The sequence below is a fragment of the Callithrix jacchus genome, chromosome 1, assembly GCF_049354715.1.
Source record: "Callithrix jacchus isolate 240 chromosome 1, calJac240_pri, whole genome shotgun sequence".
Classification (NCBI taxonomy): domain Eukaryota; kingdom Metazoa; phylum Chordata; class Mammalia; order Primates; family Cebidae; genus Callithrix; species Callithrix jacchus.
In genome coordinates this window covers 212,118,377-212,144,205 of record NC_133502.1, presented here as the reverse complement: position 1 = coordinate 212,144,205, position 25,829 = coordinate 212,118,377, and the positions used below count along the sequence as shown (strand labels likewise).

Sequence of the window (25,829 nt, the reverse complement as noted above, 5' to 3'; positions counted from 1 at the left end):
GGGACTCCCGGCGCCGCACTTATGCCAGGGAGTGGTTCCAGAACACGCAGATGGGCTTGGTTCGCTCCTCTGTCTCCAGCAAAGCAAACTCCACCAGGATGGGCCTCTCCAGGGGTCTTGGGAGCAAAGCCCCCTCACTGTACACCAGCATGCTCACCATCAGGGTATTAATGATGGGCCGGTGAGGCAGCCTGAGGTCAAGAAGCTAGAGCATGTGGACAGACACGATTAGGAAACGTTCACTGAAATCCCACACAAATGCCCTGAGGACATGCCATGCATGTGTTCTAGGGAAGACAGAATCACACGAAGAGAGCTCAAAGCTGCAAGCCCCACAATGTCCTCATCCCCCTGCACAATGTGCAGGTTTTATCACTGACACAGCCCACAGGGAGATGTGTCATCTTCAGGTCAGAAATTCAAAAAGAAACAGAAGGCACAGGTGCGAAGACGTTACAGCCGAAACAGTTAACGGCAGACAAACAGGTGGTGGCTTAAATGTCCAAAGACAGCAGAATAATGGCAGCTCCCAGGGGTGAATCACCTGGTCACTGAGAACCACGTGATCACGAAGACCCCTGAGTCAGGGAAGTGTCTGGGAAACTGCAGGAAAAGGAAGGGCAGAGGCTCGGGCTGCTCCCACCGAGGGGGCCACAAAGCTGCTTCCCAACGTCCATCCTTTCCAGCCGGGATGGGCTGAGCAGCCCTAAAGCCCCGGAACCAGCAGTAGGCACCACCCACGACAGCATGGGGTCCCTCGGGGCACAAGATGGGGCATATGCTGGGGAGGGGGCATTTCTGGCAGAAGCACTGGGATAAGCCCAGGCAAAGGGTGTATGGTGCTCCAGGGGATGGCATCCAGTGGCAGACCCAGAACCTCCCTCCAAGGGACACCACAGGACAGTGGTCTCTGTCTCTGGGCCAGGGTCCCGGTGAAATGCTGCCGTGAAGACCTGTGCTTGATCAAGATCAGAATTTTGACTTGTGGAAGCCTTGGGGACCCCTGAAACAGACCCTCCCCATGTCCCCATGCCCAGGCCTTACCGAAGGCTTCGGCGGTCTGGGTCATAGAGCTCGGGCAGAAACTGCCCCAGGGTCTGGTACATGATGACCAGAGCAACGGCGAACTGGCCAGCAACATCAGGGTGTCGCCTCCACCTGCTGATAGGAGCCTCCCTCTTGGTGCCCAGGCCAGGGCTCATGGTCTGCGGGGTGGTCCTCCAGCCAGCCGGCCTCCCCAGGGGGCCTTCTGCAATGTGAGCAGAGCATGAGGACTCTGGCGGGAACACCTGCATTCTCCAAGGCCGAGGTCAGGGCCAGCAGGCGTTTCTCACAAACCAACAGATGTTCCACTGAAAACAGTATGGCAGGTCCTCAAAAAATCAAAAATAGAATTTACCGCATGGCCCAGCAAGCCCAATTCTGGTTCTACATCCAAAAGATTGATCGCAGGGACCCAGATGCTTGCACACCTACGTTCACAACAGCACCATTCACACAGGCCAAAAGGTGGACACGACCCAGGCATCCATCAACACGTGAGAGGATAAACACACGAGGTCCATCCACACAATGGAATATTACTCAGCCTTCAAAAGGAAGCAAAGTCTGACACCATGACATGGGTGAACCTAGAGGACATTACGCTCAGTGAAATAAGCCAATCACAAAAAAACAAATAATTGTGTGATTCCACCTATAGGAGTTCCCTAGAGGAGTCCAATTCAGAGAAAGCAAGCACGGTGGGCACTAGGGCTGGGGAGGGGTGTTGGTGTTTTGCGGGCTAGAGTTTCAGATCTGCAGGATGAAGAGTTCTGGAGGTGGACTGCTTCAACATGAATGTATCTGATATAGTCTGGATGTCTGGCCCCTCCAAATCTCACATTGAAATGTGATCAGCGTTAGACCTGCACATGGTCAGGGGTGTTGGGGGTCACAGGGGTGGATCCCCCATGAATGGCTTGGTACCTCCCATTGGTAATGAGCAAGTTCTCACTCTATTAGTTCCAGGGAGAGCTGGCTGCAGCGGGGGGCTAGTCAGTTTCCTCATCCTCTCAGTTTCAGGCACCCCTCTTTTTAAGACATGAGATATACCTGACAAAATCACTTTAGTCACAAGGTTTCCAATTCTAAACGGTCCATTAAGGGGTTTACCTTTTCATGTCCTTTTTATTTTGGGATGTTTTTAGTGATTGTCATGGATCTGTGAAAAAGCACCTTAGGAAAATTCAAAACGTTTATACTGTTTTGTATCACCTATCTCAACCCAGGACTGAGGATTTGTACATACACAGACGGCATTCTGGTTCGGGTTTTGTGGTTGCTTTTTTCAGGGAGGGGAAGGTGACTGTAAAATTTTTATTTCTATTTAAAGGCGGCCTTCCATCCCCCACCCCCCCCCACAGGTTTTCTCTGTTGCACAGGCTGGGCTGTAGTGGCATGACCACAGCTCACTGCAGCCTCCATTTCCTGGGTTCAAGCAATCCTCCCACCTCAGCCTCCTGAGTAGGTGGGACTACAGCTGGGCACCACCATGCCCAGGTAATTGAAAAAGAACTTTTTTGGTAGAAATGGGGTATCCCTATGTTGCCCAGGCTGGTCTTGAATTTCTGAGCTCCAGCGATCCTCCCCATGTCAGCCTCCCAGTGTTGGGGTTACAGGTGTGAGCCATCGTACCCAGCTAGCAGCAGCTTTTCACTGCACACCGAAGACCAGTGTACACACAAATTTCAGTTCTGTTTTCTTGTTCACATTATCAGTCACGTGGCTGAGTATCCCTCAGCTGAAATGCTTAGGAACATGTTGAATTTTTGTTTTTGAGACAAAGTCTCACTCTATAGCCCAGGCTGGTGCATCTCAATGCTGCAACCTCCGCCTCCTGGGCTCAAGCGATTCTCATACCTCCACCTCCTGAGTAGCTGGGATTACAGGTGCCTGCCACCACAGCTGGCTAGTTTTTGTATTTTTCAGTAGAGATGGGGTTTTACCATGTTGGCCAGGCTAGTCTCAAACTCCAGACCTCAGGTGATCCACCCACCTCAGCCTCCCAAAGTGCTGGGATTACAGGCGTGAGCCACCGCGCCCAGCCTGGATTTTTTCAAGTATTCATACTTATGCTACAATGAGCACTTCCTTCCAGCGTCAGGTTGGTGCTCCAGAAGGTTCAGATTCTGAAGCAGTTCAGATCTCAGGATCAGGGTGCTCAACCTGTACCTAAGCGCTTGTTTGAAACAACCCGTGGCCACCAATAGGACCTGGCGCTGGCCAACACAGAACACCCCAGCCCTGGATCTTCAGTGCCCAGAACATGGCGTGTTCACCTTCCTGGGATGCTGCAGGGGATTGAGGTCAGGAGTGTCGAGGGCAGCAGCAGGTTTCTAAGAGCTTTTACCTTTTTCTTCAGGTGGTTTGAAGAAGTCAGCTGGGAAGGAGACGGAGGACTGCAGCTCCCTGGGGAACTCTTCCTGAATAGCGTCGAACCATGGCACTGTGGCTCCCATGAAGTTCAACTTGTCAAAGATGTCGACGGCAAGAACTGGGGGGATACTTCCTTTAATCAGACATAACCCCCACAGCTACCTTGAATCCTTGCTGTTTTCTTTTTTTTTTTGAGATGGAGTTTAGCTCTTGTCACTCAGGCTGGAGTGCAATGGCGCGATCTCGGCTCACCGCAACCTCCGCCTCCTGGGTTCAGGCAATTCTCCTGCCTCAGCCTCCTGAGTAGCTGGGATTACAGGCACGCGCCACCATGCCCAGCTAATTTTTAAAATATTTTTAGTAGAGATGGGGTTTCACCATGTTGACCAGGATGATCTTGATCTCTTGACCTCATGATCCACCCACCTCGGCCTCCCAAAGTGCTGGGATTACAGGCATGAGCCACCGCGCCCGGCCGCTGTTTTCAAAATGACTACAACTGTCACACTGATTGGCTGGCCTTATTTATTTAATTTTTTTAATTAGTATTTTTTTGAGATGGAGTTTCACGCTGTCTCCCCGGCTGGAGTGCAGCAGCATGATCTTGGCTAACTGCAACCTCTGCCTCCCAGCTTCAACCACTTCTCCTGTCTCAGCCTCCCGAGTACTGGGATTACACGTGTGCACCATCACGCCTGGCTGATTTTTCGTATTTTTGGTAGAGATGGCATTTCGCCATGTTGGCCAGGCTGGTCGCAAACTCCTGACCTCAAGTGATCCACCTGCCTCAGCCTCCCAATGTGCTGGGATTACAGGCACGAGCCACTGTGCCCGGCCTATTTATTTATATTTATATTTTGAGACCAGGTCTCACTCTCTCACCCAGGATGGAGCGCAGTGGTGCAATCTCAGCTCACTGTAGCCTCAATCTCCTGGGCTCAAACAATCCTCCCACCTCAGCCTCCTGAGTAGCTGGGAATACAAGAGCATGCCACCACACCTGGCTAATTTATTTATTTATTTAATAGAGAAGGGGTCTCACTACAGTTCCCAGGCTGGTCTCGAACTCCTGGGCTCAAGCAGTCTGCCCACCTTGGCCTCCCACACTGCTGGGATTACAGGGTAAAGTACCATGCCTGGTTGACTGACCATCTTTAGAACAGAATCAATTTCCCACTTCCTGCAACCCACGTGTACCTACACCTGTCTGCAGTGAGCCTGGAGGGAGGCAGAACCCTTGACACCCACCCTTCTAGAGCCTCACTCCTGAGGGTCTGGAGGACCAGCCGGCTGGACACCCAAGATCATGGCCCAACATCTCCCAAGCCTGGGACCTGGCCCCTGGGAGCAATGGGTGAGTCACTGCAGACTGTCTTCCAAAGACTCCACTCACAGATGAGGAAACAGGCCTAGCTGCTGATTTTTTTTTTGTGAAAGTTTCCTGTCACCCAGGCTGGAGTGCAGTTGCCCGATCTTGGCTCACCGCAACCTCTGCCTCCCAGGTTCAAGTGATTCTTGTGCCTCAGCCTCCAGCATAGCTAGGACTACAGGCATGCACCATGATGGCTGGTTACTTTTTCTATTTTTAGTAGAGATGGGGTTTCACTATGTTGGCCAGCCTGGGTCATAGGATTTACCACATGACCCAGCAAGCCCACTTCTGGCTCTACACCCAAAAGACTAAAAGCAAGGACCCAGATATTTGCACACCCACATTCACAACAGCACCATTCACACAGGCCAAAAGGTGGACGTGACCCAGGCATCCATCAACAGATGAGCTGACTCCTGAATTCACATGATCTGCCTGTCTTGGCCTCCCAGAATACTGGAGTTACAGGCGTGAGACACTGTGCCCGACCCCTAAATTGTTTTTCTAAGAGTGTGGCTAAGCATGGCCAGGAGCCCACCTGCTACACCCATGGGCCCAGCTCCTGGGTAGAGCCCCGATGATCGTGGGGTTCCACCCCCCACGCAGCCAGCGCCTTACTCATGTTGGCGGTGACAATGACGAAGGGCCGCAGGTACATCCGCCGCATGTTGCGTGCCACATTGCTGAAGTAGCCCTCGAGGTGCTGAAGCAGCTGTGCCGTGCCACCCTGGCTCCACTGGATCTGCTCCCATGCTGTGCTGGTGGCTGAAGCCAGGAGGGCGCTGCCCGAGTAGATGACGTCCTGGTCAGACAGACAGCGCTCAGTGCTCCACCAGCGGAGAAAGGCCTGGCTCTCGGGACCAAGGGACACCAGCCCTGAAAGCCTTTGCTCATCTAGTGGGCTCATTCATTCATTCCGGCCCCGCACTTTAGACTGTGCGCTTTAACATGAGTTTACAATTTTTTTTTTTTTTTTTGAGATGGAATCTCATTCTGTCGCCCAGGCTGGAATGCAGTGGTGTGATCTCGGCTCACTACAACCTCTGCCTCCTGGGTTCAAGCAATTCTCCTGCCTCAGCCTCCTAAGTATCTGGGATTACAGGCATGTGCCACCACACCTGGCTAATTTTTGTATTTTTAGTAGACACAGGCTTTCACCATGTTGTTCAGGCCGGTCTCAAACTCTCGACCTCAAGTGATCCACCTGCCTTGGCCTCCCAAAGTGCTGGGATTACAGACATGTGCCAACACACCCGGCTAGTTTTTGTGTTTTTAGTAAAGATGGGCTTTCACCATGTTTACCAGGCTGGTCTTGAACTCCTGACCTCAGGTTGGTCTACCCACCTCGGCCTCCCAAAGTGCTGGGATTACAGGCGTGAGCCACTGAGCCTGGCCTAGTTTCCAATTTTTTTTTTTTAAGTTTCCCATCTTAAGAGGAATAGATGGTATATTTTTATATAGCTCACAAAGTATATAAAAATCCAGAGAATTCAAGATGCTTCATATTTTTGGCCTTATTAGATTTACAAGCACTGTTTAAATGCTTGGAAGATCTGTTTGCTAGCCAAACTGAAATACGAAAAGAAAAATCAAATATCTGACATATGATTCCATTTAAAATACGTAAGGAAATTTGATGGTCTCAGTTTATAAATAGGATCAAACATTAATCAAAGTTGAATTCAAAGAGATAAGAAGTATTTTTTAATGTGTGATTTCCATACATCCCGAACCCCACCACATAAACTAGAGAGACTGTGGGTGATTCGCTGCCAGAGGCCCGAACTGTCAGAGTGAGCCCTGCCACAGGTTTTTTCCACATATACCCCAAGATGCTAAGGTGAAGACATGTGGAGACGTCCCTGGTTTTATCAGAACTCCTCCCAAACCCCACTGAGGCCACTGTGGACACACAGGCAGCTCCTCCAAGGGTGACCCTCTGCCTCTGTGCACCTCGGGGTCTCTGAATGACTGGGTGGAGGTGTGGGGCCATGTTCAGGGGTTTGGGGACCACACCCAAGGTAGAAACCAGGGCTGGGCACAGTGGCTTACACCTGTAATCCCAGTACTTTGGGAGGCTGAGGCAGGTGGATTACCTGAAATCAGGAGTTTGAGACCAGCCTGGCTAACATGGTGAAAACCTGTCTCTACTAAAAATACAAAAAATTAGCCAAGTATAGTGGTAGGTGCCTGTAATCCCAGCTACTGGAAAGGCAGAGGCAGGAGAATTGCTTGAACCCAGGAGGTGGAGGCTGCAGTAAGCTGAGATCACGCCACTGCACTGCAGCCTGGGCAATAGAGCAAGACCCCATCTCAAAAAAAAAAAAAAAAAACCGGGAGGGAACTTGTTTGTAGAGTCACACATGGAGAACAAATGCCACTGGCCCAACTCTCAGGCTGGGACTCAAATCCCAGCGAGAGGACCCTGCCTTGTCTCTGGGAGCCTTGTGCACACCTGAAGCTCTCATGGGGGGCCCTGCATGGACTGGAAGCCCTGTGTGGGGCCTGCATGGATGAGGAGGTCCCTGAGGGCTCCCTGTGGATGGGGTAAGGAATGGGGCATCCCCCACGGGCTCTGTGTGGACAGGCCCTCCTCTGGGGGTCCCGCATGGGTGAAGAGACCTGCCCAGAAGCCACAGGAAACTTCTGGAGCCTCCAAGAGCCGTTTCCAAACATCAGCTGTGTGAGTCTCTTAGCAGACATTGCTCAGGGGCTAACGACTTCGGCACACGGGGCGGGAGGGTGGAGATAGAGGCGTGGCCCTCTGAAAGCCCACTGCCCCTTAGGAGCTGTGCCTCTGGGCAAACCCCTCAGCTCTCTGTGCCTCCATTTCCTTACCTGTCAAATAGGTGGATGATATTACATCGTAGGCTGTGTGGAAGGGAGAGGGGGCTGATTCAGGTGAGCCACTTAGAACCTTTATTTATTTGTTTCTTTGAGACTGAGTCTCGCTCTGTTGCCCAGGCTGGAGTGCAGTAGCATGATCTCAGCTCACTGCAACCTCCACCTCCCAGGTTCAAGTGATTCTCCTGCCTCAGTTTCCAGAGTATAGTTGAGACTATAGGCACACACCACCGTCAGGCTGGTCTCTAACTCCTGACCTCAGGTGATCCACCTGCCTCAGCCTCCCAAAGTGCTGGGATTACAGGCGTGCGCCCCTGCGCCCAGCTAGAACCTCTTAGAAGCCACTTAGACCACACTCTGGGCACTACTGAGATCACCCACGGGGCTGTGACCTGCGCGTTTCCTCCCAGAAAACTCCCTGGCCTTCGTCGTCAGTTTAGCTGGGCACCGCACCTGCCGGGGCTCACATGTGAGAAATGAGTGTTTGCCTCGGGGATTCTGGACACAACCATCTTCTACAAGCTGGGGTCGATGCTCGGCCCTATAGCGCCCGCCCGCCAGCATCCCTGAGTGTCCCCGAGCCGGGCCTGCGGCCACCCTCCTACCTCATGGAAGTCAGCGTCCTGTGTGGCTGCCAGGTCGAATCCCTGCTGCCGGCTCTCGTGCTGCAGGACGCGGCCCAGCAGCTGCTAGGCCGTGCGCACGTCAGTGCCGGAGAGTGTGGCCGTGTGCCGCGTGGCATTGCACAGTGCCCTCACCAGCCGCAGGGCCCTGGCGCCGTCCACCTGTGTCTCGTTGCGGCTCAGCTTCTCATTCTGGAACAGGGAGGCGGTCGTGAGGTGTGCAAACACTTGGCTGCTTTCAGTCCCTGCTGTTACTCAGAAACTCACTCCCATCTGGTGCAAGTTTCCGTGTCAGAAAGGAAATTCCAAAATCCAAAAGCCTGGCTGGGCGTGGTGGCTCATGCCTGTAATCCCAGCACTTTGGGAGGCAGAGGTAGGTGGATCATTTGCAGTCAGGAGTTCAAGATCACCCTGGCCAACATGGTGAAACCCTGTCCCTACTAAAAACACAAAAAATTAGCCAGGCATGGTGGTGCGCACCTGTCTGTCCCAACTACTCGGGAGGCTGAGACAGGAGAACTGCTTCCATCTGGGAAGCGGAGGCTGCAGTGAGTTGCGACTGGGCCACTGCCCTCTAGCCTGGGAGACAGAGTGAGACTCCGTATCAAAACTTAAAAAAATCCAAAACCCCAAAAATGAGCACTGCTGATAGTTTGAGCATGGAAAGGACGGGCTGGTGGGCTGCAAAGGACTCAAAGAGATACAGCCAGTGGGAGACCCGGGAACAACCCCCGTGAGACAGGGCAGGATCAGAGGGCAAATGGGGTGGGGCTGGTGGGCTGCAAAGGCCTCAGAGAGAGACAGCCAGTGGGAGACTCGGGAACAACCCCCATGAGACAGGGCAGGATCAGAGGGCAAATGGGGTCAAACGCAGGGACCCTGTGTTCTCAGAACCAAAGACGCAGAGCCGGTGTCGGGGGAGAGTACACGTGGGGGTGCCCAGTTCAGGTGCCAATGCTCCCAAGTCACAGGAGCCCATGGAGCCATCGCTGCATCATCCCAGCTGTCCCAACACTCCCCAGCCCAGGAGCCTCGGCCCACACAAACTCCTGCATACACGAGCACACATGCGCCCCTGCTGAGCATGCATCCCTGAGGCACCCCTACCACGGTCCTGAGGTCCACGAATGAGACGGTGGTGCAGTTGAAGAGCTCTGGGGGCAGCCAGCCCTTCTCCACACTGCAGTGTCGAACTACATTTCCTGGGGAAGGAGAGCAGGTATGCAAAGCCTGAAACTCACATTGTCGATCCATGCTGGTGTATTTCCATCCCCAGTCCGAATGTACTCAAACCCAGAACGTGGTGTGGCGGTGAGAACCCCATGGGGGCTCGAAGGCACGGTGGTGCCTACAAAAGCCAGAGGCAGGCCCGGTGACTTCAGATGCTTGGGAGAGGCCCTATGTCGCAGCACGTTTCCTCAGCGACATCCAGACTCCCACCATCAGGACACATGTGTCGGCCCCAGGGGTCTGCACCCCTCATGCCAGGGCCATGGCCAAAGCTGCTTTATCACTGACTGACAACCAGGCATTTCAGGTGCCCAGAAAACAGGAGCCAGCACTCCTGAGCAAGTGTGTGAGGAAGAAACCAGCGGCCGGGCGTGGTGGCTCTCGCTTTTAATCCCAGCACTTTGGGAGGCCAAGGTGGGTGGATCATGAGGTCAGGAGGACGAGACCAGCCTGGCTAATACGGTGAAACCCCGTCTCTACTAAAAAATACAAAAACTAGCTGGGCATGGTGGTGCACGCCTGTAGTACCAGCTACTCAGAAGGCTGAGGCAGAAGAATTGCTGGAACCCAGGAGGTGGAGGTTGCAGTGAGCCAAGACTGCACCACTGCATTTCAGCCTGGGTGACAGAGTGAGACATTGGCTCAAAAAAAAAAAAAAAAAGAAATCAGCAACACCATCTGCCGGGCAGCCATGATGCCACGCGCCAGGGATCCGCTGCAGCTGGGCCTTTCCTTGTGCTGCCTCACTGGACTCCCCAGGCGTCCCTCACAGCGCAGACATGGTCACTGTCCCCATTTCACAGGGGACACCTGATGCTACGGACAATGAAGCCATTTGTCCCAGTGCCCCAGGCTGAGCGGCAGAGCAGGGAATGGCCGGGTGTGACTGGCAGGAGTCCCTGTACACACCGTGCCATTCGTGTGTCTGTTACACCCTCTGCCTGCGCTGTGTATTTACTGGTAGGGAAAAGGCGATCTAATTTCTCCCAGCACTTGGCCTGCATGAGTCCCGACATCTCGACCGGCTCTCCCACAAGGACGTGTGCCTCGGTTCCCCACCCGTGGATGCCGCCGGCCACAGGGACTCACCGACGGACCCCTTGGGGCATGGCACTGCAGCTGGCTGCCCGAACTTGGTCTGCGGCCACCAAATGCCGGCCTCGAACGCTTTGGGACAGCCGTTGTAGATCACTGGGTTAGAGAGGAGAGAAGGCCACTCAGCAGGGCACGCTGTGCTGACGGCCACAAACGAGCCCTGCTGTCTGTGTGCGCCCCTCCCTGCAGGAGGCCCTGCTCCCACTAAGAACCAAACCCTAGCGTCTCCCCCACCCCCCATCCACGTCAGAGCTGGAGATGGGGTGACCAGGCTCTGACCCATGCCCCTCACGCAGAACAAGGTTTCTAGAAGGTCAAGAGGACGTAGAACACGAAGGAGCCCAGGGTCCCCCCAAACACCCTGAGCGCACACACACATGTGCACGCCAGCCTGGTGGCCTGTCCCTGCGCTGTGACCTGAGGGGAGTCAAGGGGCAACTTGGACCTTCACAGCCGAGTGTGGTGACCTCGGTGAACGGGTTGTCACAGCGGTTGCACTGGCGGCCGATGACACCAGGCTTGCAGGCACACTGCCCAGTGGTCATGTCGCAAGCGCGGCTGTGGGAGCCGTGGGGGAAGCAGTCACAGGGTAGGCAGGCATCCTGGGCCAGGGGCTGCTAGTAATTCTCCTGCAAAAGCCAGAGGCAGGGCCGGTGACTTCAGACGCCTGGGAGAAGCCCTATGTCACAGCATGTTTCCTCAGCAACATCCAGACTCCCACCCTCAGGGCACGTGTGTTGGTCCCAGCCGTCTGCACCCCTCATGGCTACCCTCTGCCCACACCCCACACCCCACACCCGACGGGGGCTGCCTCCCAGGGCCCTACAAAGGAAGCTCTTCCCAGGACAGTGGTTCTCCCAGGAAGTATGACCTCCCTCCCTCACGTCTTAGCAAATCCCAACAGCGGGCACTTTCATATCTGTCCTAAAAAGAATCAGAGATCCAAATGGAGGCTTACGCATGGGGATGGCCCTTGGGTGTTTTTTTAATGTTATTTGGAAAAATCAGAGGCCAGGCACCGTGGCTCATGCCTGTCATCCCAGCATTTTGGGAGGCCAAGGCAGGTGGATCAAGAGGTCAAGAGATTAAGACCAGCCCGGCCAACATGCTGAAACCCCATCCCTACTAAAAATATAAAAATTAGCTGGGTGTGGTGGTGTGCGCCCGTGGTCCCAGCTACTCAGGAGGCTGAGGCAGAACTGCTCGGACCCGGGAGCTGCAGTGAGCTGAGATCACGCCACTGTACTCCAGCCTGGCGACAGAGCAATATTCCATCTCAAAAAAAAGAAAAAAAAATTAGAAGCCACCTGAACGTCTACCATTGAGCGGGCCAGGGTGACAATCAAGAGCTTGTGCTTTGGGTTCAGAAAGTCCTGGGTTCATGCCTGACCCTTTTGTTTACCAGGTACACTGCCTGGGCCAGTCACTGGGCCTCCCCAGGTCCAAGTACCCCCCCAGAAAATGGCGCAGGCTGTGTGACCTGGGCAGACTCGTGAGCAACATTCAGACAGTGTGTCAGGTGGGACTCCAGCTAGGTGTAAAATGACAGTGAGCGGCAGGCCCCAAAGAGATGCTAAAACGTTCACAACCACAGCTGGGAGGTGAGATGGGGTGACCGTCATCTTTGTTTCTTTCTTACATTTTGTATAACTATTTTATTTTATTTTTGAGATGGGGACTCACTCTGTTGCCCAGGCTGGAGTGCAGTAGTATCATCATGGTTCACTGCACCCTCAACCTCCAGGGCTCAAGTGATCCTCCCACCTCAGCCTTCCGAGTAGCAGGGATCACAGGCATGCACCAGCACACCCAGCTAATGCTTTTATTTTTTGCAGAGATGGGGGGTCTGCAGGCGTGTGAGTGTGTGCAGGCATGTCTGCAGGTGTGAGTGTCTGCAGGTGTGAGTGTCTGCAGGTGTGAGAGTGTTTGCAGGCGTGTGAATGTCTGCAGCTGTGTGTGTCTGCAGGTGTGTGAGTGTTCACAGGTGAGAGTGTTCACAGGCGTGTAGTGTTCACAGGTGTGTGTTCGCAGGCATGTGTATAGCAGCCTCTGTGCGTGTGAGCACACACAGCTATCTCCCTGGGCTCAGGGCCTGGGGTGGGCATGCAGTGACCATGGGGCTGGGCCTCACCTTGCACTGGCACTGGCCATTGGTCTTATTACAGTCGGGATCGAAGCCTTTGCTGACAGCACAGTGGCAGGGTCCACAGATGGGGTTCCCCCACCAGCCTCTGGGGCACGGAAGGTCGAGTCTGTCAGGAAAATGAGAGGGCAGATGGAAGGTTTATGTAACGATGCTTTCCAGGACAAGAAGAGGCCCGCTGGTGGCACAGAGATGGTTGCCCAGGAAGCTTGGCTAAGCCCAGCTCGGGGAGCTTCCCTTCCATGTTATGTGGCCTCGGTTTGCCCTCTACTGGCTCCCACCCTCACCTCCACCCACAGACTGACCATGCCCAAAGCAGCTGTGACAGCGTGTGTTCACTGTGTGTCCCACGTCCACCCAATGCCTGGCTCATTGGGGCCTAATGACAACGGACCCCACTGCAATGCTGGCCACTCACATCGCAGCCCCACACAGGCAGACTGAGCTCAGCTGCCTGGCACCACTTCTCCAAGGCCATGTGGGGTGAGTGGCAGCAGGAGATGCCTGCTGGAGGTTCCTGAATGGGGAGTTCTGCAGCTTCTGATGTCCCCCAGGTCCCCTGTCCACCAGCCCTATGGACGCTCGGGGCAGCCATGCCCTGGTGTAGCATGCCCCTTCGGTCAGTGGCCCATGTCCATGCACTCAGAATCCAGTGAAAGCCAGTCCTGCTTCCCTGAGCCTCCCTCACAGGGAACAGCAGAAGCTGAAGATGAGTGACACTGCAGGGACAAGGCCAGGCCTCCAAGGCACTGGCGGCGGCTGCACACGGGTCGCCCTACCCGTTCCTGTCATTGGCGGCACCTCCTGCAGCCCCACCTGCCTGCGACGTCCCCATTGGAGTGTCCTGTGGGCTCTTGCATTCCCCATCCTGGCTAACAGAGGTCCCTCCACCCAGCTGCCAGCCTCTCGAGTTCACTCACTTGGTGAGCAATTATTAAGGACTGACTGTGTATAAATCAGGGTCATAAAGACACCCAGGCAGAGACGGAGTCTGGTGTTTATGGATATGTGTGTGCGTGGTGTGGGGGCCCCAAGCCTTCGTCTCCCTGCAGCTCTGGTGGCTGTGGTGCCAGGCATGGGGATACTGGGTCAGCCTCCTGGTAACACCCCCTGCTCTGAGCTGTGTTCCATGTGGCAGCTGGGGGTTCCCCAAAACCAGACCTATCACTTTTGTGCTGGGCCCCCACAGCCTCCATATAGCCAAGCTCTGTTCCTGGCTTGTGGGTCCACCCTCGTCCTCACCCAGGCCTCTCTGCCTTCCTGGATGACCCCCAGGTTCTTTAGACCAGCCTCATCCCTTGCTCCTCTCCAGCTCGGCTCGGTTGCTTTTGCTCCCAGAATGCCCTCCGCTTCAGCCTCCCTGGCTCCCACCTCCCTCTCCACTCCCAGGGAACCTCCTCCAAGCCCTCTCTTCCATCACACTTGCTGACATCCAAGTGTGGTGCGGTGCCATCTTCTCGAGAGGTCACAAGCCCAAGGCCACAGGCTGCTTCCCGCTTATGGGGCCGCAGCTGGGATCACAGCATCTGCTCTAGGCTCAGGTACATAAAGAAGAGCACATAGCAGGTGTCCCTGCCCCTGATGCCCACCAGCAGCTGAGGCCCATGAGCTGTGAGGGCATCCCCTCCCTCCACGGGGGCCTGGAACTGTGGTTTATGAGGAACCAAGCTGCTCCACCTTGGACAAACTGATGCTCGGCCATCCCTGTGCAAAGGGCACTCCGGGAGCCCCAAGAGCACGCTGCTGCCAGTCCTAACACCACCAGGATCTCCACACACACCAGACACGACTTCAACCCCACCGACTCGAGAAAGTGTTCTGTATAATCACACCCATCTCGCTGCATCTCAAGGGGCCTGTTTGCTCTGGGCACAGGACTCCAGATGAATGAGTCGTGTTACATGTTTCTGGGGTGGACACGTGATCCAACAGGGTTAGTTTGAGACGTCCAAATTGATTCTTACTGCCCAGGCACAGTGGCTCACGCCCGTAATCCTAGCACCTTGGGAGGCTGAGGTGGGTGGATCACTTGAGGTCAGGAGTTTGCAACCACACTGGCCAACATGGTGAAACCCATCTCTACTAAAAATACAAAAAAATTAGGTGGGTGTGGTGGTCCATACCTGTAATCCCAGCTACTCGGGAGGCTGAGGCAGGAGAACTGCTTGAGCCCAGGAGGTGGAGGTTGCAGTCAGCCGAGATTGGCCCACTGCACTCCAGCCCAGGTGACAGAGCAAGACTCTGTCTCAAAAAAAAATATGTCCCTGTCATCCAGAATTACACATATCTTTGGGTCAAAATAAGGAAGAGAAGACACTGACTCAAGAGCGAGGACAGCCAGGTGGACTCTGCAGGCATGGAGGCCCAGGGGCTGTGCTTACTTGCTCTCGCAGTACGGCCCGTAGTGGCTGGGCCCACAGTCGCACATGTAGCCCCGTGGGGAGCCAGGGGAGCGCACGCAGGCCGCCATGTTCTCACAGGGGTTCAGGTGACAGGCGTCCACACAGTCTCTCCCAAGGTACCCTGCAAGGACAGAGCCAGCATTATCTCCACCCAGAATCCACGAGACCTTATAATGTTAAAATATCGGAGATTGATCCAAGATGGCCGACCACTAACAGCTCAGGACTGTAGCTCCCAGTGAAAGCCCAGAGAACGAGATGACGCCACACTTTTAGAAAAATTTTCGTCACTCACCGATCAGCCGATTCCCAGTGGAGGAGCCCCACGGGTCGCCAGCGCGACTCTTGTGGCCGCCGCAGCGGTTTTGCCGTCTAGGCGCAGCAGCTCTTCATGCAGAGCCAACGGGACTGCTTCCCCTACTGATCGGAGTTTGGAGCTCCAGGAAGTCAGAGCCGCTTGTTGCGGACTCAAGAGGGAAGCCAGACCAGAGATTCCCGGGCAGAAGAGCACCATCAGTCTTATCGCTGCTATTTAGGCCGCCACAGTGGGTTGCTCGGATCCCAGCACTGGGAATCAATAAGTCGGACGTCGACTCAGAAAACTAATTAGAAAGGCGGTTCATCTACAATGAAGGGAAAAAAACAGCCTAAGAAGGCCGAGTTTACTCAAAATCAGAACCCATCAGCAACAGAACAAGCCCTGATGGAAAAGGACTCATCAGCAACCGAACAAGCCCTGATGGAAAAGGACTCATCAGTAACGGAACAAGCCCTGATGGAAAAGGACTGTGTTCCATTATCTGAAGTATGCTTTAAAAGGTGGATGATAAGAAACTTCTGGGAGTTAAAGGAACTTGTTCTAACCCAATGTATAGAAACTAAGAACTTGGAAAAAAGGTTAGATGAAATGTTGAAAAGAATAGACAATATAGAGAGGAATACAAATGAACTTATGGAGTTGAAAAATACAACACGAGAACTTAGTGAAATATGTACAAGCTTAAACAGCCGAATGGATCAAGCAGAAGAAAGGGTATCAGAGGTCGAAGATCAACTTAATGAAACAAAACAACAAGACAAGAATAGAGAAAAAAGGATAAAAAGGAATGAGCAAAGTCTCCAAGCAATATGGGACTATGTGAAAAGACCTAATATACGCTTGATTGGTGTACCTGAATGTGACGGAGAGAATGAAGTCAAGCTGGAAAATACTCTCCAGGACATTATCCAGGAAAATTTTCCTAATTTAGCAAAGCAGGACACTATTCAACCCCAGGCAATACACAGAACACCACAAAGATATTCCTCAAGAAGACCAACCCCAAGGCACATAATCGTTAGATTCACCAAGATCGAAACGAAGGAGAAAATATTAAGGGCAGCCAGAGAGAAAGATCAAGTTACCCATAAAGGTAAGCCTATTAGGCTTACAGCAGATCTCTCAACGGAAACCCTACAAGCTAGAAGAGAGCGGGGGCCAATATTCAATATACTTAATCAACAGAACTTTCAGCCCAGAATATCATATCCTGCCAATTTAAGCTTTACATTTGAAGGAAAAATAAAATCTTTCAGGAACAAGCAAGTACTCAGAGATTTTATTACCACCAGGCCTGCTCTACAAGAACTTCTAAAAGAAGCATTATACACAGAAAGGAACAACCAGTATGACCCTTTCTAAAAATACACCAAAAAGTAAAGAGCATTAACATAAAGAAGAATTTTTATAAACGAAAGGACAAAATAGCCAGTTAATATCAAATGGCAGCAACCCTAAATTTAAATTGACCAAATCTCCCAATTAAAAGATACAGACAAAATCTAACGGTATATCCAAAGATATACATAGACTCAAAATAAAGGGTTGGAAAAAAAAAAATGTACCAACCAAATGGAGAGCAAAAATAAATAAATAAAAAGCAGGAGTTGCAATTTTCACATTTGACAAAATAGATTTCAAAGCTACAAGGATACAAGGGTAAAAGGATTGATGTAATAATAAGAGATCTTAACACCCAGATACATAAGACCCATAATGAGATTTAGATTCAACGAGACAGAAAATTGATAATGATATCCGGGACTGGAACTAAGATCCAGAACAAATAAACTCAATAGAGCTCTCCATTTTAAACACACAAAATATATATTATCCACAAAATCTAACGATATATCTAAAGATATACAAAGACTCAAAACAAGGGGATGGAAAAAAAACCCACCAACCAAATGAAGAGCAAAAATAAATAAATAAAAAGCAGGAGTTGCAATTCTCACATTTAATAAAATAGATTTCAAAGCTACAAGGATGCAAGGGTAAAAGGATTAATGCAACAATAAGAGATCTTAACACCCAGATACATAAGACACATAATGAGATTTAGATTCAACGAGACAACAAATTGATAACGATATCCAGGACTTGAACTCAGAGCCAGAACAAATAAACACAATAGAGGTCTCCATTTTAAACACATAAAATATGCATTAACCACTTTAAAGACTCAAAATATTGATCGGCCATTATTGAAACCCATTTTAGGAATGAAGTAATATTCCTTTTTCCCTCTTTTTCTTTTTTTTCCCTTCTTTAAAAAAAAAAATAATAATAATAATAATAAAATATCTGGAGCAACCTGTCCCCTGTACTCAGCACAGGGAGAGGACAGGTGATGCAGGGTCCCAGAAAACACAGATGAGGCAGGTTAGACTTGGCGATGCAGAGAGGAAGGCATTTGGGGCTGCCCCAGGACACATGAGGAACGGCCATCAGCAGAGGATGACTTCAGTACCTCAAAATTCAGAGGCTACCCTGAATGTAGAATTTTTTTTTTTATGGAGTCTGTCTCTGTCACCCAGAATGGAGTGCAGTGGTGTGATCTGATCTCACTGCAACCTCCACCTCCCATGTTAAAACAATTCTCCTGCCTCAGCCTCCCGAGTAGCTGGGATTACAGGCTCACACCACGCCTGGCTATTTTTTTTTTTTTGTATTTTTAGTAGAGATGGGGTTTCTCCATGTTAGCCAGGCTGGTCTCGAACTTTTGACATCAGGCAATCTGCCCGCCTCAGCCCAAAGTGCTGGGATTACAGGCATGAGCCACTGTGCCCGGCCACGATTTTTTTTTTTTTTTTTTGAGACAGAGTTTCGCTTGTTACCCAGGCTGAAGTGCAGTGGCGTGATCTCAGCTGACTGTGACTTTGCTTCCCAGGCTCCAGTGATCTTCCCACCTCAGCCTCCCATGTAGCTGGGACCACAGGTGCATGCCACCACACCTGGCTAATTTTTGTATTTTTTTGGTAGAGACAGGGTTTCACCATGTTGCCTGGCTGGTCTCGAACTTCTGGCCTCAAGTGATCCACCCACCTCTGACTCCCAAAGTGCTGGGATTACAGGCGTGAGCCACGGCGCCTGGCTGATCACCTCATGTGCTGAGGAGAGGGCCTAGACCACTCCCTGTGCCTCCAGTAAGGAAGAGGCTGAGTCTCTCTCCAGGAAGGGCCCACTTGTTATAAAATAAAGCTCAGCACTCCATGGAACAACAGGGAATTGGCTGGGGACACCAATGTCCAAACTGAGCCCTGTCCTGTGTTTCAGCCATGAGAGGAGTCCCTGTCACTGAAGGTCCCACCTCTGTCACAGACACAGCTATAGTCCTCCCAGGTATTGTGGCAGCGGCTGTGGGGGGGACAGGGGCTCAAGGTACAAGGGTCCTCCACATCACAGCCATCCTTCACCCTGACCTTGAGGGCATTGTTCATGTTCAGGGTGGCCACATTGGTGGGTGTCCCCCATCCTCACTCCCTGCATCAAGGAAAGGGCATTGGGAAGGGAGAAGCCCAGAAACATGAGGAGGGGCTAAGAAAACTCAGAGGTCTCTCTGGTCACTTGCAATGCATTCATTGGTGACACCTCATTTAGCTACAGAGCTGGGACAGGCAGGGTTGTTCCTTTCACTCCTGGTAGCCAAAGTGCAGAGCTGGGCAAGCAGCTCAGAGGGCATGCTGGCCAGATCTCCTGGGGTGTGCAGTTGGGGTGTGAGGAGTAGATGTCCCTGCTGAGGGGGCTGAGAGCTGAGTGACTCTCAGAGCAGCTCCCCCAGCTGGAGCTGGAGCACCTGGCTCCATGGCATAGGCATGGGGGCCAATTGGGTGCCATGTGGGGTTGAACTGGGTGGGCTCGATTCAGGACACTTTGTGAAGGCAGAGGGGCAGGTGGCTAACATGGCATGGCAGTGAGGAGCTGTGGGGGCCAGGGACACCCCGATGCCAAGGGGAACAGCAGGGGGATGGGTCTAAAGAGGAAACAGGGGCTGTTAAAGTGGGGGTGCCAATCAGACACATTGTCAGCTCACTGAAAGCTAACAGGTTGACTGACGGCACCAACTGCAGGGCTGGCAGCCTCCGAGCCGCCTGTGAGGGGCAGCCCCTGCCGCTCCCACGTACCTGCATGCAGCCTCGGAACCCACGGCGCATGGACACCTTGTCTTCAGAGGCGCCCCCGACCACCATGCTCCTTATCGTCAGCCCGGGAAGCATGGCCCTGATATCTGCCCTGTTCTGTGTGGAGAGAGCGGGCAGAGCTCTGGGGACTGCGTCCACCATCCTAGAAACATCTTCCAGCTGGGAAAACACACGGGAAGCCTGAAACAGTGGCTTCAACAAACTCCCCAGAGCCTGAGAACATCCGGGCCTCCGAAGAGAGAGCTGGGCCCAGCTGGACAGCGTGGCTGGCTGTGATGACCAGGGCGAGGGGACTAGGCCAGAGGATGGTGCCCAGGTCCCAGCCCAGCTGAGGTGGCTGGTGGAGGAAAGTGCGTAACTCTCCTGCCTCCGTGAAGGGCGCAACCCTAAACCAGCCACGCTGGAGCATCAGGAAGACTGCGGGGGCGGAAATCCGTTCACCCATGAATACTGTGGGAACCCAAGAGTGTCTGGGCTGAGCTCCTGTCCCAGAAAGGCAGGTGCCTGGAATGCACCCATTTATTCCCAGGTCTGTGTTGTAACGTGAGCCTTGGCTCCAAGAGCTCTTGGAAATCCCAGGGAGCCCCCCTCAGGTGTGTGAGCATCTCATAGACAACATCCTGGGTTACCCGCCTGCGAACTGTGGAAACCCAGTCTGGTTCTGAACACTGCCTGGGACCATGCCACCTGCCTGCCTGGGACACGTGGGGCCCCCTGGTGTCTCCCAGCCCTGTCCAGGACCTGGGCCTTATTGCTCTCCCAGCTTTGCTCCCCATCCATACTCTTGAGGGCACAGACCCTGGCATTTCTCTCTCTTTTTTTTTTTTTTTTTTTGAGATGGAATCTCGCTGTCACACAGGCTGGAGTGTAGCAGTGCAATCTCGGCTCACTGCAACCTCCGCCTTCCAGTTCAAATGATTCTCTCCTGCCTCAGCCTCCCGAGTAGCTGGGACTATAGGCACGCACCACCACACCCGGCTAATTTTTGAATTTTTAATAGAAATGGGGTTTCACCACGTTAGGCTGATCTCAAACTCCTGACCTCATGATCCACCCACCTAGGCCTCCTGGGCTCTGGCATGTTCACCTCAGAACCCTAAAGACACAGTGCTGAGGCTGCTCAAGATGGCAAGGCTGAAAGCAACCACGGCTGAGGGCGCCGACAGCACTGTGATGAGAAAGGCCGCTGGAGGAAGCTGCCCGCAGGAGGGCCGCATCTGGGTGAAGGAGGAGGTGAAGATGCCAGTGGCCTCAGCACGGGGCAGAACAGAAGCCCACTGAGGGTCCCAGAAAGTGCCTCCCCACATCCACAAGATCTCTGGCAGGTCCTGGAACATTAAGGGGTCATTCTGTTTTTTCCTGGGCCAGAGGAAGGGTCTGTCCCCAAAGGAGGGCAGGTGCCAGCTCACCTGGTCCATCCCATAGTCCAAGGTCATGGTCACCAGGTGCTTCATTTCACTGTCCTCCTTCACATTCTTCAGCTCGATCAGCAGGTGGTGCCATTCCCCCTCAGTCACCTGCAACCCGGACAGTACCATGGACTCCACACCGGAATGCCTGTGGGACACCTCAAACTGGAGGTGGCTGCTGAAAATCTGGAGCAGGAAGAGCCCCACCAAGCGATTGGTATAACAGCGGCAGAAGAGATGACGGAGTGCCGTTGCTTAAACGAGGACGCTGTGAAAGTCGCCTTGTGATGCGACACCACATTAAAGATGGGCGCGGTGGCTCACCCCTGTAATCCCAGCACTTGGGGAGGCTGAGGCAGGTGGATCACGAGGTCAAGAGATCGAGACCATCCTGGTCAACATGGTGAAACCCCGTCTCTACTAAAAATACAAAAAATTAGCTGGGCATGGTGGCGCGTGCCTGTAATCCTAGCTACTCGGGAGGCTGAGGCAGGAGAATTGCCTGAACCCAGGAGGTGGAGGTTGCGGTGAGCCGAGATCACGCCATTGCCCTCCAGCCTGGGTAGCAAAAGTGAAACTCCGTCTCAAAAAAAAAAAAAAGAGCTGGCAAAGTTGTTCCTTGTTCCTGTTGCCATTAACACTCATCGGAACTGCACGTCTCATTCTACGGGAAAAGCATCAATCCCTGCACGGAGGTCAAGCAAGGCAAGGGCCAAGAACAAGACCCGTTAGGCTTGTAAGTTCTGGGAACCAGCTCGATTCAGGTAAGTATTTGACTCTTATTTTTGGATGTAAATGTTATACTTTATAAGACAAGATTTAATCCTTAATTGCCTGCATGAAAAAACAAAACCCAGCATCGCAACTGGCCTGATGCTGCTACTTTAAAATAAGGCAGCCAACGGCAGTGTCAGAATCTTAGTTCCCCTAAGGACGGGCTGGGCAATTTGAACCAACTCTCCCTTGAAAACACCTACAAAAATGAGGCAGAATATAAAAGAACATCTGTTTGAAGGCACTGGACTGGTGCAAGGCAAAACAGAGTTTCAGCGTCACGACCAAGGATAAGACAGAATCTGCGAAAGAGAGGCTGGTGTTTGTTTCCTCACACAGTCAGCCGGTTCCAGAAGACACAGTGGAGGCTGAGTGTGCAGTCGGGTCATGGCTGCCAGGTACCTGAAGCCCTTGCCCTCCTTGGCACTCTTCAGCCCTGTCAGCAGGTGGTGCCATGCCCCATTCATCACCCCTGACCTGGAGAGTCTCAGGATGCCTCAAAGCTTTCTTGATTCATGAAGCTGGACCGGGCACAGTGGCTCATGCCTGTAATCCAAACACATCGGGAGGCTGAAGTGGGCAGATCACGAGGTCAAGGGATCGAGATCAGCCTGACCAACATGGTGAAACCCTGTCTCTACTAAAAATATAAAGATTAGCTGGATGTGGTGGCAGGCACTTGTAGTCCCAAGCTACTTGGAATCCGAGGCAGGAGAATCGCTTGAACCTGGGAAGCGGAGGTTGCAGTGAGCCAAGATCACGCCACTACACTCTAGCCTGGTGAGTGAGACTCAATCTTTAAAAACAACAACAACAACAGCTAGGGTTCATGGACTGTCAAGGGGTTGTTCCTCGGCTTTTGCTTGGGACCCTGAGGGGTTTACACTAACAGTAAAAACGAAAAAGATCCACCCTGTAGGACTGGAAGCCCAGCTTTGAAACACCACAGTCTGTGACTGCACCGAAGCCTGTGGCCGCACTGAAGCCTGTGGCTGCATCAAAGTGCTCCGGTATGGCAACTGCTCCTACCTAGTGGCTGCCAGCAGAAAACACAGAAGATAATGACATCCCCATTCCAGTTTCTTTTTCTTTTTTCTCTTTTTTTTGAGATGGAGTTTTGCTCTTGTTGCCCAGGCTCGAGTGCAGTGGCACAATCTCAGCTCACTGTAAACTCCGCCTCCCAGGTTCAAGTGATTCTCCTGCCTCAGCCTCCCAAGTAGCTGGGATTACAGGCACCCACCATGCCTCACCCACCATGCCTGCCTGGCTAATTTTTTGTATTTTTAATAAAGATGGGGTTTCTCCACGTTGGCCAGGCTGGCCTCGAACTCCCGACCTAGGGTGATCTACCCGCCGTTGGCCTTCCAAAGTGCAGGGATTACAGGCATGAGTCACCACACCTGGCCCTCACTCTAGTTTCAAATGCTCTCTAGTTTTTCAATACAATGTCTAGCACTCAATAAAAAATAGCCAAGGCTATGAGGACACAAGGTAGTATGCTTGAAAACCAACAGAAGCAAGGAAGAGTGGCACTGATGTCTTAACTACAACATCAAAAGCACAGTTGAAGATCAGTCAGGGCCACCTAGTGAGACCTGGAAAAGGAGGAAAGGGAAAAAGCAAGAAAATAAAAAATTGAGCATCAGCTGAATTTAAACCTTTGGCACAGCAAAAGATACAATCAAGAAAGGGGAAGACAGCCACAGAATGGGAGAAAAGATTTATAAATCTTATGTCTAATAACCGATATATCCAGAAGAACTCTTACAACTCAATATTAAAAGACAGTCCAACTTAAAAATGGGAAAAGAACATGAAGAAACATTTCTCCAAAGATAATATTTTAATGTCCAATAAGCACATTATAAAGTGCTCAACATCGTCAGTCACTAGGGAAATGCAAATTAATCCAAAACACAATGTCTCTTTCCACCCACTAGAATAACTACAACCAAGCAGACGCGTAACACCAAGTGCTGGAGAGGACGTGGAGAACAGAGCCCTCACACACTGCCAGTGGGAATGTAAGATGGTACAGCCACTTTTTTGGAAGATAGTATGACAGTTTCTCAAAATGTTAAAAATAAAATTGCCTTCTCTAGCAGAACTGCAAGGGGCTCAGGACAAAAATAATAATAAAATAAAATAAAGTCAAATTTCCTTAAAGTCAGTAACTTTACTTCTAGGTATCTAACCAGGAACAATGAAAATGTATGTTCACGCAAAGACTTGTGGGTGAATGTTCATAACACCACTCACAAGAACCAAAAAGTGGAGACAAGCCAAATGCCCATCAACTGACGAAGGAATTCAAATGTGGGGAATACAAAGGAATACTATTCAGCAATCAAAAATGAGTTCTGAGGCATGCTACCACAGTGATCAACCTCAGCAACGCAAGGCTTCGGGAAAGAAGCCAGATGCAAAAGAACACACGTCGCATGATTTCGTTTATATGAAAGGTCCAGAACAGCCTAATATAGAGATAGAAAGCAGCTTACTGGTTGACTAGGGCTGGGAATGAGACTGAAAAGTGACTCTGATGGGCACGAGTTTCTTTCTGGGATGATGAAATGTCCTTAAGCTAGATTTTGGTGATTGTTACATAATTCTGTAAATATACTAAAATCATTGAATTGGACTAACTGCAGTGGCTCACACCTGTAATCCCAACACTTTGGGAGGCCACGGCAAGAAGATCACTTCGGCCCAGGAGTTCAAGAACAGCCTGGGAAACATAAAGAGACTCTATCTCTACAAATAATATAAACACTTAAACAGGTGTGGTGGTACAAGCCTGTAGTCTCAGGTACTCAGGGAGCTGAGGCAGGAGCATCACCTGATCCCAAGAGGTTGAGGCTGCCGTGAGCCATGATGGCACCACTGCATTCCAACCTTGGTATCAGAGTGATAACCCTGTCTCTCTCTCTCTCTCTCTCTCTCTCTCTCTCTCTCTCTCTCTCTCTCTCTCACACACATGCACACACACACAATCATTGTACACTTAAAATGGGTAGATTTTAGTTTGTAAATTACACCTCTATAAAGCTGTTAATTTTTAAATTATTTTTAATTTAATTTTTTTTTTGAGACAGTTTTGCTCTTTTTACCTAGGCTGGAGTGCAATGACGCAATCTCAGCTCACCACAACCTCCACCTCTCAGGTTCAAGTGATTTTCCTGCCTCAGCCTCCCAAGTAGCTGGGATTCCAGGCTCCCGCTATGATGCCTGGCTAATTTTTTGTATATTTAGTACAGATGGGGTTTCATTATGTTGTCCAGGCTGGTCTGAAAGTCGTGACCTCAGGTGATCCATCCATCTCGGCCTCCCAAAGTGCTAGGATTACAGACACGAGCCAGGCAGTTTTTTAAGTTCTAAAATTATACTATTTACCCCTAGCACCAAGATTGTAGTCTCAAAATACCATTGCCCAATGAAAGGAAACAAGGCTTCCTGGACAAAATGCTGATTCCAGGTCTAGGCCAGAAATGTGTAAGGAGCCTGGAACATATTATCACTCTGGATAGCAAAGAATCCATCAAAGATTCTTAGGATGATTTCAACAGGTCCGAAGGGCCCATCTGAAGGGCCTCCTTCTAACCAAAGATAGGACATTTTGTACATTAGTAAAGAGAATAGTTGCAGTAAATTGAGATATATCAGATATGTTTGAATATCTGCATTCATAATGATCCTTTTGAAAAAATAAAAGTGGGCTGGCACAGCTCCTCGTGCCTGTAATTTCAACACTCTAGGAGGCTGAGTTAGGAGGATCATTTCATCCAGGAGTTCAAGACCAGCCTGTGCAACACAGGGGGACTTTGTCTCAACAAAAGATTTTTTAAATTACTCAGGTTTGAGGGCCTGTGCCTTTGGTCTCAGCTACTCAGGAAGCTGAGATGGGAGGGTCACCTGAGCCTAGAAGTTTGAGGCTATAGTGGCATGACTGCTTCTCTGCATACCAACCTGGGCAACAAAGCTAGACCCTCCCTGTCTAAATAAATTAATTAATAGAAGTGGTCACCATTGAAGGATATAAATGAAACAGCCCATGAT

The 25,829-nt window shown here is 51.5% G+C and overlaps 2 protein-coding genes and 1 long non-coding RNA gene across 3 annotated transcripts; 1 reads left to right on the top strand and 2 right to left on the bottom strand.

Moving 5' to 3' along the window:
- Window positions 1-962: 962 nt before the first annotated feature.
- LOC118147325 (cadherin EGF LAG seven-pass G-type receptor 1-like) lies at window positions 963-3,613 on the bottom strand. The gene is made up of 2 exons (XM_078342565.1): window positions 3,392-3,613; window positions 963-1,249 (listed from the first exon to the last, which is right to left on the bottom strand). The coding sequence occupies exons 1-2, from the start codon at window positions 3,498-3,500 to the stop codon at window positions 1,041-1,043; spliced, it is 318 nt and encodes a 105-aa protein (XP_078198691.1). The 5' UTR covers window positions 3,501-3,613; the 3' UTR covers window positions 963-1,040.
- Window positions 2,404-3,585, top strand: LOC144578353 (uncharacterized). Its single transcript, XR_013523922.1, has 2 exons — window positions 2,404-2,541; window positions 3,404-3,585. It is a non-coding gene; the product is annotated as an uncharacterized LOC144578353 (long non-coding RNA).
- Window positions 3,614-5,210: 1,597 nt separating the features above from the next.
- Window positions 5,211-18,888, bottom strand: LOC103791321 (cadherin EGF LAG seven-pass G-type receptor 1). Its single transcript, XM_078346480.1, is given in 8 exon segments — window positions 5,211-5,591; window positions 8,239-8,448; window positions 9,364-9,458; window positions 10,576-10,677; window positions 11,027-11,210; window positions 12,713-12,833; window positions 15,106-15,247; window positions 18,759-18,888. Coding segments are annotated over 8 exon segments (1,245 nt in total). The 3' UTR covers window positions 5,211-5,330.
- Between the last annotated feature and the right edge of the window lie 6,941 nt (window positions 18,889-25,829).

What these genes read in the sequence shown, in the direction of transcription:
- LOC118147325 (XM_078342565.1), bottom strand. Translation starts at nt 3,500, where the DNA reads ATGGGAGCCACAGTGCCATGGTTCGACGCTATTCAGGAAGAGTTCCCC. An exon ending in CAAACCACCTGAAGAAAAAG is followed by an intron (nt 1,250 to 3,391) that starts GTAAAAGCTCTT and finishes CTCACATTGCAG; the next exon opens with AAGGCCCCCTGGGGAGGCCG.